General features: G+C 50.9%; 5 protein-coding genes across 5 annotated transcripts; 1 reads left to right on the top strand and 4 right to left on the bottom strand.

Moving 5' to 3' along the window:
* Positions 1–234: 234 nt before the first annotated feature.
* Positions 235–2051, top strand: MIND_00498500 (F-box domain-containing protein; the record flags this gene model as incomplete). The annotated part of the gene is made up of 2 exons (XM_037361781.1): positions 235–671; positions 725–2051. Exons 1-2 carry the CDS (start codon positions 313–315, stop codon positions 2049–2051), a joined length of 1686 nt encoding a protein of 561 aa, XP_037222073.1. The 5' UTR covers positions 235–312.
* Positions 2052–2289: 238 nt separating this feature from the next.
* Positions 2290–5394, bottom strand: MIND_00498400 (WD40 repeat-like protein; the record flags this gene model as incomplete). The annotated part of the gene is made up of 6 exons (XM_037361780.1): positions 5165–5394; positions 4799–5115; positions 3598–4746; positions 3284–3547; positions 2546–3232; positions 2290–2492 (listed from the first exon to the last, which is right to left on the bottom strand). Exons 1-6 carry the CDS (start codon positions 5377–5379, stop codon positions 2290–2292), a joined length of 2835 nt encoding a protein of 944 aa, XP_037222072.1. The 5' UTR covers positions 5380–5394.
* Positions 5395–5496: 102 nt separating this feature from the next.
* MIND_00498300 (uncharacterized protein) lies at positions 5497–6554 on the bottom strand (the record flags this gene model as incomplete). The annotated part of the gene is made up of 6 exons (XM_037361779.1): positions 5497–5691; positions 5746–5982; positions 6036–6081; positions 6131–6253; positions 6302–6484; positions 6535–6554. The coding sequence occupies 6 exons, from the start codon at positions 6552–6554 to the stop codon at positions 5497–5499; spliced, it is 804 nt and encodes a 267-aa protein (XP_037222071.1).
* Positions 6555–7455: 901 nt separating this feature from the next.
* MIND_00498200 (F-box domain-containing protein) lies at positions 7456–9193 on the bottom strand (the record flags this gene model as incomplete). Its single annotated transcript, XM_037361778.1, has 2 exons — positions 7456–8788; positions 8838–9193. The coding sequence occupies 2 exons, from the start codon at positions 9191–9193 to the stop codon at positions 7456–7458; spliced, it is 1689 nt and encodes a 562-aa protein (XP_037222070.1).
* An 826-nt stretch (positions 9194–10019) lies between these two features.
* Positions 10020–12039, bottom strand: MIND_00498100 (F-box domain-containing protein; the record flags this gene model as incomplete). The annotated part of the gene is made up of 4 exons (XM_037361777.1): positions 10020–10211; positions 10262–10487; positions 10537–11483; positions 11527–12039. The coding sequence occupies 4 exons, from the start codon at positions 12037–12039 to the stop codon at positions 10020–10022; spliced, it is 1878 nt and encodes a 625-aa protein (XP_037222069.1).
* Positions 12040–12107: the final 68 nt, after the last annotated feature.

Below are 12107 nucleotides of genomic sequence, written 5' to 3'. Positions count from 1 at the left end.
CAACGAGGGCTGGGTATGAGCCTGGCCGTGGATTAACCCTAGATATTTCTCTACGCCATAATGGCCGAGCTCCTCATCTTTGTTTAGTCTCTGGGGAAACAGCAACAACAAACAAGTACTTGGAAGCAATTCATCGCTCTGAAAAGTGTCGATAGGTGTTCACCAAATGGATGGCAACGCGAACGGAAATGATCGCAAGGAAATCCGATAATCACGGAGCCGCTTGATGGCTTAACTTTCTTGACCACCTCGAACCCGTTGGCGCGACACCCTCCAAATACGAATTTGACCGTTAAAACGAAACTCACACATATGCCACCTAAACCGCTTACTGACATACTGGGCAAACTGGGTGAAAATGACCCCGAATCGCGCCTGAGCAGCCTTTACCGCCAGTCGGATATGAAGAGCACCCCAAGCGAGGGCAGCATTCCGGACCAGACTACGCTGAACCTCTATTTCAAGGGTCTTGTGAATTCATGGGAGCCACACGAGTTCACAGTAGATGAGCGAGAAACCGTCAGGGAAGAAAGTCTCCGATATATGGGCATCGGGCGTGCAATCGAAAAGGTCCAACACGATATACGTCCGAGGCGTTTGCCGCCTGATATCGAGTTCCAACTGGTGTTCGCAAAACAAAGCTACCTCGTCCGCTATTTCCGGTTGTTCAGGTGAGTCTCACGACAACCGGTACCAGTGATTTGATCGCAGACAAATCCCATAGAGTAAATGCTTTGCCGAACGAAATTTTGAACAATATCTTGCGCTATGTGGTCTGGGACACTCCAAGAAGACCAGTATTAGCAAGGTTGACGATAACTTGGGTTTGCAGGCGTTGGAGAGAAAATCTTCTGCACGATTCGACAATATGGACGGCGATTTGGTTCCGACCAGGGCCGTTGCGTGTTGAACGCGCTTTTACTTGGTTCGACCGCGCCAGGCAAGCTCCAATGGACATACAAATTGATACGGAAGACGAAACCAACAGCTCGTTGCTCTTGACTGAAGTTGATATACGGGGAATTATTTCGAGAATTCTTTTGACCAAGCCTCGTAGTGTTCGCATGCTCATCCTGACGTTGGATGACTGGCCAACCGCTATGACGATCATGGACCTGCTGGCAAAATATGGTCCATCTGGCCTACCAGCGCTTGAGCGATTCGCAATTCATCGAGGTGGATTAAAAGATGAACAGCTCTCATGGCCCCAGCTTGAGCCCAAGCCTTTTCTGGGCGGTGCACATGCGCCTCGGTTGACATATCTTGTGCTGAACGGGGTTCCCGTTGTGTGGAAAGGCTCCATATTGGAAAACCTCACCACCTTTGACATTCGCCGTCTCCCTTCAACTTATATGCCTGACCTTTCTCGTTTCCGCCAAATCTTGAGCAGTTGCCCTCGATTGGACAGATTGTTGCTTGATGGTGCTGGACCACGATCCGCTGAGTTACCTCAGCTGCCCGCGTCGCCCGTCGACCTTCCGTTACTACGGACTCTGGTCCTGGCCGATTTCACTCGGCCGTATGCGACCTTCATTTTATCCCTTTTCACCGCCCGCAACGTGATCGACTTGACGCTCATGAACTTCTGTGGGGAGGACTACAGCTCAGTGTTCACGTTAATGACTGGGATGTTCCCCCACGTTCGACTACTCACCGCTTATTCCCTCGAATTCCACTCATACTTCCGGCCTGCCATGGTGCGGTGGATGGACTCGATGCCCAGACTCGCATACCTGCGAACCGCTAACCAATCTTCCCATTTTTACGGTTTATTCTTCCGTGAAAAAGACCCCATGATAAACCCGGTTGCACCTCTCCTCAAGTTCATTGATTGCCAGATGATTGAGCCTCTTCCCCTTCTGGTGAGATGGGTTCGGGATCGTGCGCGCATTGGAGTCCCTATAAAGAAAATCTACGTCTCAGAACAACTTGGGGAAAAGCTTACCGACATCCTTATTCAACACCTAATGGCTGACGGCAGTGGCCTCTCGCGCTTGCCCACAGGAGCAACGACGCCAGAAGCGGAGGAGTTACGATGTTCTGGGTCTTAAGATTTGGCTCTTTTACATTCGAGGCTGGATTATTGACACTACCCTGAGATCTTCTGAAACTAACCACCCTATGAACTTCATCCGTTTCGCCCTTTGAGAAGTGATATGAAATCAGAGTCAGTTGCGCTGTACTTGACTGGATATCGATCGATCCTGGGAGTTGAACATTGAACTGTTAGATTTTTTTTCTTGATTTTATTTATTTAATACCAGTGTACAGACCTCCTACTTACTAGTCCTATACCATGGATTTTTTCCGTTTTCTGCCCACTGTCATGGGTGGTGTAAGCGTTTCTGAGACTTGTTCAGGGACTGCCGACTTGAAGGGGGTCCCGTTGACCTTGGAAGGAGGTACAACGACGTGAATGCCATTGGTCAGTCCACTGCCATTGACAATTCCATTTTGTTTTCCGGTGCCCACGGAAGGCGCAGAGGTTTGTCCTATGCGATCCAACTTCAGTAAGTCAACAAACGCGCAATTCGAGTTGACAGACCTTTGAGCGAATATGATTGAAATAGATTCACCAGCAAGTCGAGTTCATTCTGGTCTACGCGACGATGCTCCGGCACGGAGGATAGTATAGCGGTGTTATCCACGTCCATCTCCTCGGACTCTTCATCTGCCTCAGACGCTGCGGAGTCCAGATGTGTCAAGTCACGGGCTTGGAGCTGGCTCGCCATTATGGGCTCGAAGAGGGTCTCCAACGAAGGCATCATATAAGTCGGAGCGCTGCTGAAAAGGTCGAAAGGAGTAGCACCAGCTGTCCACGAGGGAGCCGGAGAGGACGAAGATGCGGCGGTGACATTATCAGAGAACGCAGATTTGCCAAAAATGTCTTCAAACAGAGTTCGGCGTTGAGGAATCGCGGTGGTCTTTAATTCCATCGGTGCATGGCTGTTACTCTGAGGTAGCTGCGCCATGTCTCCCACAACAACAACGCGCCAGTCATGGGTGATACCAACGAGGCTGAACGCAGACAGAAGTGGGTACCATGTTACGTTCGTCAGACGGAATGGCAAGACCACAGTCCGCACTGGTTGTGGCGTTTCGACCTGAACGATCGCAACTTCGGAAGACGCTTTCCCCAAGTCTATAGGGTGAAGCACAATCGCGAAATTATTTTCCCTGGGATGCGGAACGACAGTAAAAATGTTTTTGTCGTATTTTTCATGCCATTTTACTGAGCAGTTTGTCAGACAAAAGGGACGTTAGAGGGAAAGAAACCAATCACCTCGCAGCATAACGAGATCCCACATCAGGACTTCTCGACCTCCAATGAGCACAGCATATCGTCCGCCTTTCCCTAGAAAATGCACGGAGTTGAATTGACTGCATTCCGGATACGCCAATACACGGAGTAGCTGATTCGTAGCCGAGGAGAATAGTGTGATTTGGTGCCTGGTTGTAGCAGCAAGCAACGAGCCGTCAGGTGACCACGATACATTGGAAGGAATTTGGTCGTGTATGGTGTATGCAGAACGAGCCACCCAGAATTCTGGACATGCCAGAGTGAGTCACGGATGACGTAAAATTGAAGCGATTCACCTTCTTGGCCATCCACGGTTCGTCTTGCAGTGTGGGTTCTCCAAGTTTTGACAACACCATCTGCCCCTGCTGTGGCCAGCAGCTGAGGCTGATGGTCTCCCACAGGGCTGAATGTCAGGCTGTTGACTCTCTCAAGTCCGTGAGGTCGATCTATACGGGTGTTTAATATCCAGAACCCAGTTTTGCGATCCCATGACCAAATTTTGAGGTAAGATTCGGCATGGGTGTCCTCATCTCCCTCTCGTCGATCGACTGACGCCATCCAAGTACCGTCAGGAGAAACAGTTACTTGTTCGACACGGCATGGCTCGATTAGTTTTTCGTCTCTTCGAGAGACGCGGTTAGATGGGGAGACTTCCAACTCTGAAACAAGTGTCGCAGATGTTGGAGAGTAGATTTGGAGAGAGGAGGGGTGAGACGAAGGCAATATCAAGGTGGATGTGGGTGTGTGAACAGACAATGGGATGAGCCTCGATGAAGTCGCAGGATGTGATGGGTCGAGTTTGATGCGTGAGTAGCTTCGGCTCAGTTTCAAAGACGCTGCGCCTATGAAGGCAAAGGTGGCATCGGTGAGACCAAGCAGATATTCTTCCTCACGAGTCGCAGACTTGACCACGCTGATAGTTTTAATAGGCGACCCCAGTCGGGGTACATATTCACGCTTTCCAGAGTGAAGCTGCCAGATGACCAGGACAGACTCTTCTCCGCCACTAAGAAGGTATGCGCCGTTGGTTGTAAACGCAATAGACGATACGGCATGAGCGTGCCAATGCAGAGACGTCGTCTGCGTCTTTTTCTCTACCCCGAATGGTTTGGCGGCTATCTGGTCGGAAAGACAGTACCACAATCGGATGTTGCCCTTCTCATCGCCGGTCGCGAAATAATCATCAGAAGGGTGGAAGGCTAAACACGTTAACCGTTCCGGAGAAACATATTTCGTGAATCCCGCTCTCAAAGCTGTCGTAGAAGCCACATAAGCCTTGTGCCCGGCGGTTGCTACCAGCCAGTTGCCGCTGGGAGAGAAGGCGAGCCCTGTGGGTTGACGCGTTCGACCAACATGGGTGATATTAGACGATTTTTGGGTGGTCGATTGGGAGGCAGCATTGGCAGGTTTCAAAGAGACACTGAGGACGACCGCATGTCCTCCTTCTAACAGATGACTTGAGAAAGTAAAAAAAACTGATTTTAGAGAGGCACGTACCTTTTGCACCCTTGCTCAGTCCACCTGCCGACACGAATACTGTGTCTTTAAAATTTTGGTGGGCACAGATATAATGAATTGGCTGGCCGATGTCGATTATTTGGACCAATCTAGCCTCCAAGAAATCCCAGACCGCCAAAATACCGTGGTCGGAACCAGTGATTAGCTGGAATGCGTTGTGGGGGTTAAGTACGGCGCAAGTGATATTGACCGAGACACCGGTAGATAAGTTGGATGGGATTGTCAGTGTTGAGGCGACCTTGCCTGTTACTGCAGTATATATTCGAACAGAATCGCCTGCAAGCGAAAAGAAATAGCTGATAAAAATGGTTCAGCATGGTGCAATGGCTCTGTGAGATAGCGTACCTTCCATCGTTCGTGAATATTGGTGGCGCATTGCTGACCACAGAGTCTGTTAAAGCGGTCCAGTGCCATGAAGACTCGGGGGAGGGTTCGGAGGGCAGATGTTGAGAAGTATGTCGTTCCTTGGCCTTCCCTTGTGCCTTCTTCGACTTTGTCTGCTTTTCGGGTGCCACAGGACGGGACTGAGGCTTTTGGCGTCGCACATTCGTCGCCGCCATTGGCGCAAAAAAGTTGTTTCCGGGAATGTCACACTTGTCATTAGGTAATTTGCTGATGGTGTTTTTCCCACAGTTATCCTCTAAAGTTGTCCCAAGTTGTACAGAAGTGTATATAATTCACTGGTAAGTAGGAGTTGTCCGCATTCTCTCGATAATCAGGGCACTAAGGAGTATATCATCATACCAATCGTGACCTAGAGGTGTTACCAGCAAATTCGGAGGATCCACAGGTTGTCCCTGACGCCGTAGAGCTGTCCGAGGAGTAAATCTCGCCAACAAATTGGATTCATTCCGATCGTCGGTGGAATAGACCTAGATGAAGTAAGATCTGAATGGGTAGGTCCGGGATCGCAAAACAACCATTACCGTTAGAACACCACCACCATGGAAATCGTCCCAGAAAAGAATCATCGGACGCTCACGATTGATTCCCCTGACTTCCCACCTCCACGACTTGAAGTGGGTTGAGCTTCTTGAGCTTGGGAGTTCGGTTAAAACATCGGGTATTGGATATTCATTTTTGCGCAGGCAGATTGTACCAGGACTACCGGACCTGGTCGCCCCGAGTTCAAAGTCTCCGACAGGTTCTCCGTCCCATGATTGCTATGCACAAAGTAAGCATACTATAACCTAAGAGTACAGAATCAACATCTGACCTTTCGTACAGACGTGATGTATGATGTTGGGGTGAAGCAGTTCATACTACAGAAATCTTCCAGATTAGTAGCAAGGGAGAACAAGGCAAAGATACCTGACAGTGATATGGTAAGGTTTCTGGGATTCGGTGACTTTCGGCGGTGGAGATAGCAACATGCAATTAGACGGTAATGGCTCGAATGTGTAGACTATGGAGGAAGAAGGACGTCGCGAGTATCTGTTGCGTTCTCAACAGCTAGGGAGAGCACAAAGGTACACGAATGACCTTGGGGGGACAAGCATTCTTGACACAGAGCCGAGGTTCGGGGAGAATTGTGAGCTGTCTTCCATCGTGGGGTGTTTCTGATCAAAATACAATATCTTCTTGTCGGCGTTAGAGTCGTTGAAGGTTTTGGAAGACAAGGTCGAGCCGTAGCCATTTGGTAGTTCAGATGGTGGACGACTGTCGCTAAAGGGCGGAAACAATGAGCAAAATGCCCAGCGAGCTGCTATGCATACGTCGGAGAAGGGAGAATCATCTTGGATGGGAGTTAGAGCCAAGGCGGTACGGACACGTGGTGTGCGTGACTTTAATCAGAACGCGTCAATGATTTATTTTTGGGTTCTCCACGAAAAGCGATGAAGCAGAGGACAGCTCTTGTTCGAACCGAACTCCTGGAAGGAAGGCTTACGGTAAGCGAAGAGAGAAGCATTTGCGTGGTGTTTCACATGCCTACTAGAGCCTGAGTGTGCAAGTTGTTGGGTACGTTGAGGCTGTCGACGACTCCAAGTTTTCAGTTCGATTGCCATGAAAACCTCCATATGAAACAAATAGAGTAGGAGGATTTAGAGAGCGGGAATATTGAAAAGCTTGACAATTGCGAGACAAGGCTTTCGAGCAGTTTCAAGCACAAGGAGGGTCATCGGGATTGCGCGCGAGTTCGCCGAAGAGGGGAGGGGATGCTCGATACGAATAGTCCACGCAAGGGCTGGGCCTCATGAATTGCACTAAACTTGGAGCCACTTGACTCGTTGTCTCTCTAAACAGACCCAGCGTCGCATACTTGACTCGGCTGTGCGTGGCCATATTTGAAGTTTGGGCAGGCTCGTATTTGAGTGATATTAAAACGCAAACTATGCGACTTTGGTTCTTGTTTGCATGACGGCAAAAGCCCACCATGAGCATTCGATTTGGGTGAGCAGGCAAAGTTGGAGTTCAAAGGTCAAAACGTGACGATCATGATGGCGATCTGTGACGTGGTTGCCGTTTACTCCTCTCCGGTGGGCGCTATAAACGTAATAATAAAAACTATCTACATCCGACCCTTGTTTTTTTTTTTGCTAAAGCTACATGATAGAGATACGCAGAGAGATACTATATTATGGAAAGCATTTCGAGAGCAATACGATAGCAGAGGTTTTGATCGACCCACGGCCCCATCACGGTTCATTCTTCAACGTCTCCTCTTCCGGCGTGGTCGCACCCTTGGGCAAACGCGAGAGGCCACTACCAGCAGCCATTAGCTCTCGAACAAGGGCCTCATTAAGCCTTTCCCCGAGTTGTTCTGAGATGTAGATTTTCTTGATAGGGAGTCCGAGGCGCGCACGATCCTGAACCCATCTCGCCAGAAGGGGAAGAGGCTCAATCATCTGGCAATCAATGAACTTGAGGAGAGGTGCAACCGGGTTTATCATGGGGTCTTTTTCACGGAAGAATAATCCGTAAAAATGGGAAGATTGGTTAGCGGTTCGCAGGTATGCGAGTCTGGGCATCGAGTCCATCCACCGCACCATGGCAGGCCGGAAGTATGGGTGGAATTCGAGGGAATAAGCGGTGAGTAGTCGAACGTGGGGGAACATCCCGGTCATTAACGTGAACACTGAGCTGTAGTCCTCCCCACAGAAGTTCATGAGCGTCAAGTCGATCACGTTGCGGGCAGTGAAAAGGGATAAAATGAAGGTCGCATACGGCCGAGTGAAATCGGCCAGAACCAGAGTCCGTAGTAACGGAAGGTCGACCGGCATTGGGTGCGCCTCAATCAAGTTGTCGAACCGTGGCCCAGCACCATCAAGCGATAACTTGATCAATCGAGGACAACTGTTCAGAATTTCGCGGAAACGGGGGAGGTCAGGCATATGGCTTGACGGGAGACGACGGATATCGAATGTGGTGAGGTTTTCCAATATGGAGCCTTTCCACTGAACAGGAACTCCGTTTAGCGACAGATAGGTTAATTGCGGCGCATGCGCGCCGCCTAGGAAAGGTTTTGGGTCGAGCGGGGGCCAGGTGAGTGAATTGCGATCCTCGTTTTTCAGTCCACCCCGATGAAGTTCGAATCGCTCAAGTGCTGGTAGGCCAGATGGACCATACTTTGCCAGCAGGTCCATGATCGTTATGGCGGTCGGCCAATCATCCAACGTCAGGATGAGCATGCGAACACTACGAGGCTTGGTCAAAACAATCCTCGAAATAATTCCGCGTATATCAGCTTCAGTCAAGAGCAACGAGCTGTTGGCTTCGTCTTCCGTGTCAATCCGTATGTCCATTGGAGCTTGCCTGGCGCGGTCGAACCAAGTAAAAGCGCGTTCAACACGCAACGGCCCTGGTCGGAACCAAATCGCCGTCCATATTGTCGAATCGTGCAGAAGATTTTCTCTCCAACGCCTGCAAACCCAAGTTATTGTCAACCTTGCTAATACTGGTCTTCTTGGAGTGTCCCAGACCACATAGCGCAAGATGTTGTTCAGTACTTCGCTTGGCAAAGCATTCACTCTATGGGGGCTTGTCTGCAATCAAATCACTGGCGTTCACGACAACTCACCTGAACAACCGGAAATAGCGGACGAGGTAGCTTTGTTTTGCGAACGCCAGCTGGGACTCGACATCGGGTGGTAAACGCCTCGGGTAAAGGTCCCGTTGGGCCCTCTCGAGCTCACGAGTAATGACCACGTATCGAAGGCCTTCTTGCCTGATGTTTTCTCGTTCCTGGGCTGTGAACTCGTGTGGCTCCCATGAATTCACAAGGCCCTTGAAATATTGGTTTATCATCGTCTGGTCTGGAATTCTGAGGTCTCCTAGGGCGCCCTGGTGACCTGGCTGGTGGCGGAGGGCGGCAACGCGCGATAGGTAGTGTAAGTCTTCTTCAGGTAGGAGCTCGATAATCGATCGAGGTGGCATCTAATCCTAACTCGGGTCAGCGAAGCCACAGCGACAAACAAGCATGCGCGACAGACGTGAACGGAGACGGAGGATCTGGTTGGACGCTAGGGATTGTGTATCGTTATGGGTGTTTTGATGGTCGTCGGCAATAGAGAGCGTTTTTATAGCTGAGCAGCGCAAAGGGAGGAGGAAGGAAGGAACTGGAGCGCCAGGCAAAGCACTATGGCTGCCCTTGGGCCCCTTGTTCCCCAATAGAGCGAAACCCAACCAAGCGCACTACACGTGCCGGGACCCACGCACGCCCACAAATTTTCACACCGTAACGCCAATCCACCTTTTCCTCAACTTGCTCGAGTCCGTGGCGGTCTCTACGGCTGTAGAATCGCCCTCAGAGCTCGCAAACTCGGACGGCAGGAGGATAGAAGACAAAGAAGAGATGTCCTGTCCAACACACTTTTAACGGAATCGCACCGATTTCTTGACGTCTTCGGCTCGGAGGAGAAAGCACGGCGTTTAAAGCAGCTACGGCAAACTACTTACACAATGCCATACAGTTCACCCGTTAGAGAGTGTTACGGCCAAGGGCGAAAAAAGCAAAAGCAAGCAAGCAATGAACCGGCCAATCTTTCGCTAGACAAAGTAAGCTTTAGCCAGTCGCATGCCCTGTCTACCAACAGACAAAGTAAGGCCACGGGAATACGTTTGGTTGTCAATCTGCATCAGGCCTCAATCCTTGCTTTGTTCTCCTTGACCACTTGAAACCGTTGCTTGTCGTACAGTTCTGCATTCATAAATTTACCTTACCTAGCGACGATATACTACACTATACACTACAAATAAAGATTTACAACCACGTCCCCGGCACATCAGCATTCTGACGCGAACCAGACGCAGTAGGTTTGGGCGACATAAAGACTAGCTCCTCGACGAGAGTCGACACTATATTCTGTTCTGCTTCATCAGAGACATTGCCTTCGGGCAACTGCTCCTTAATCTTGGCCGGAAGAGTAGGGTGTGCATTTTCCGTTATTCCCATCTGAGAGATTAATGAGACTCCGTCAATGGGCAAATGTGAATTCAACATACTGCCGCCAAGCGTTTGGTGATACGGTTGACACTGCGCTCACTAGCACTCTCTGGGACACGTCGACGGCTAGGCTGGCCGTGATAGGTGTTGTGGCGGTGGGGTACACTGTACATTTCCAGCTGTGGGTAGCCGACTTTGGCGTTACCCGTGCTGACGAGTACAGGTTCAGGAGTCGTTTCCTGAACTGGAGCGGGCTTCTCAGTTGGAGGCTTATCATTTTCCGTTCTACAAGTTTGTAAGAGATTGTTCAGGCAGGAAAAGATATTAGTCATACGTGGTGGCGGGCTTGGTCTCGGCTGCGCGAGTCCTGGCCTCGCGTACTTTTCGACGTTCTTCCCGCTCAGCTCGATACCGTTCTTTCTCTCGTTTGTAAGCAAGCTTAGCTGCATCTACCTGGGCACGAAGTTCCTGTGGAGTTGGCTTCGGAGATGTGGCCTGAGCAGCTGCTGGTTGAGAGGTTGGCGGAGCAGCTGGTTGAGGAGGCGGCTGTGGTGGTTGCGGGACATTACCGCGGCCCCAGTGTCCCCAGGGAGCCATGAATGGCATTGGCGGAGGCCCATGGGGAGGTGGCGGTGGCGGTGGCGGCGGTGGCGGTACTCCATCACGTGCCAGGTGGAGAGCTGCCCAAGGATTCGGGCTCCGACCGCGACGGGGAGCTCCACCTCTCATGCCACCCCACATTGGGGGCGCATACCAAAACGAGGTAGAGTTAACTGGGTCAGTTGTCGGAGTGCTGGTGCGCCAAGGCTGCTCGGAATCTTCGGTGGCAACTCCAGTTGTCGATTCAGCCTGCTCACCAGTAGCATTGACAGTAGGTGCGGCCATAGCCTGGGAGAACGAGCGAAACATCCCTTCCAAAGCATGAGCGACCCGACGACCAGCCTCGTCTTCAGCTTGACGACGAAGATCATTGGTTGCCTGGCCAGCGCTTTGCACAAATTCCCCGGCAGCTTGAGAAAAGTTGGCGCGGTGAGAGTTCCAGTAGGCACCGTTTGTCGCATTCGAGACGATGTTACGGAGCCCCTCAGCCAGTTCAGGATGAGAAGACATAACATTGGTGAGAGTGGTGAGCAGTGAAGCGACATCGTTGGGGAGGGAAGCCGAAGGTGGATTATGAGATTCGAGAGTGGGAACTGGAGGGTCAGAGGGGTTCTTCCACAGGTTCTGTGGTCGGTCGAACATCAGGGATGGGTGTCGCGCTTGCTGTCGCTTCGAAGATGACTGGTTCGTTGCGGGAACGAATGGAGGCGACATCGTCAATGACAGTAGGAGCCGGGGACGGGTCGACAGCTTTGGCTTTGCCCTTATCGAGAATTGGGCCAAAGTCGGTGGTGGAGTGGTCGCTTTCCGAATCGTGCTGGGAGGTCACTTCCGAGTCAACGGTTTGTATGAATGCATGGGGGCCGATATTCATGCCAGGCACGAAAATGCCACCCAAGGAATCCCAGCCTTCATCGGTGTCAATGTCCCCAAACGTATTGCGAAGGCCAGTGCGAGGAATGTCGGGAAGGGACTTCTCGTCATCGCGAGAGAGGTCGAGGACATTAAACTTGAATGTCTTCTCCCTAGCGGCAAGATAGAAGTCCTGCAGCTCGTTCTCGCTGCTCAAAGTGACTTCATCCCCGTCTGCGTCAATGTATGACACTCCAATCTGGTCGACTGGGATATGGAAGAGTTCGTTGATACGAGTGGCGAGCGTCGTCCACGCTGGTTGTGTAGCATAACCCACGCGACGAGTAAGACCGCCAGGTTTAGATAGTTTGAAGTGGAAGGCCATTGTTGTTGGGGAAAGAGGAGGGGTGATCGGCTACGTCAATAAATACGGTAAGCTCCGACTGCGCAAAT

The sequence above is a fragment of the Mycena indigotica genome, assembly GCF_014461135.1.
Source record: "Mycena indigotica strain 171206Taipei chromosome Unknown Mind.scaff0004, whole genome shotgun sequence".
NCBI lineage: Eukaryota > Fungi > Basidiomycota > Agaricomycetes > Agaricales > Mycenaceae > Mycena > Mycena indigotica.
Note: the sequence above shows the minus strand (reverse complement) of the source record. Positions and strands in the feature narration are given on the sequence as shown.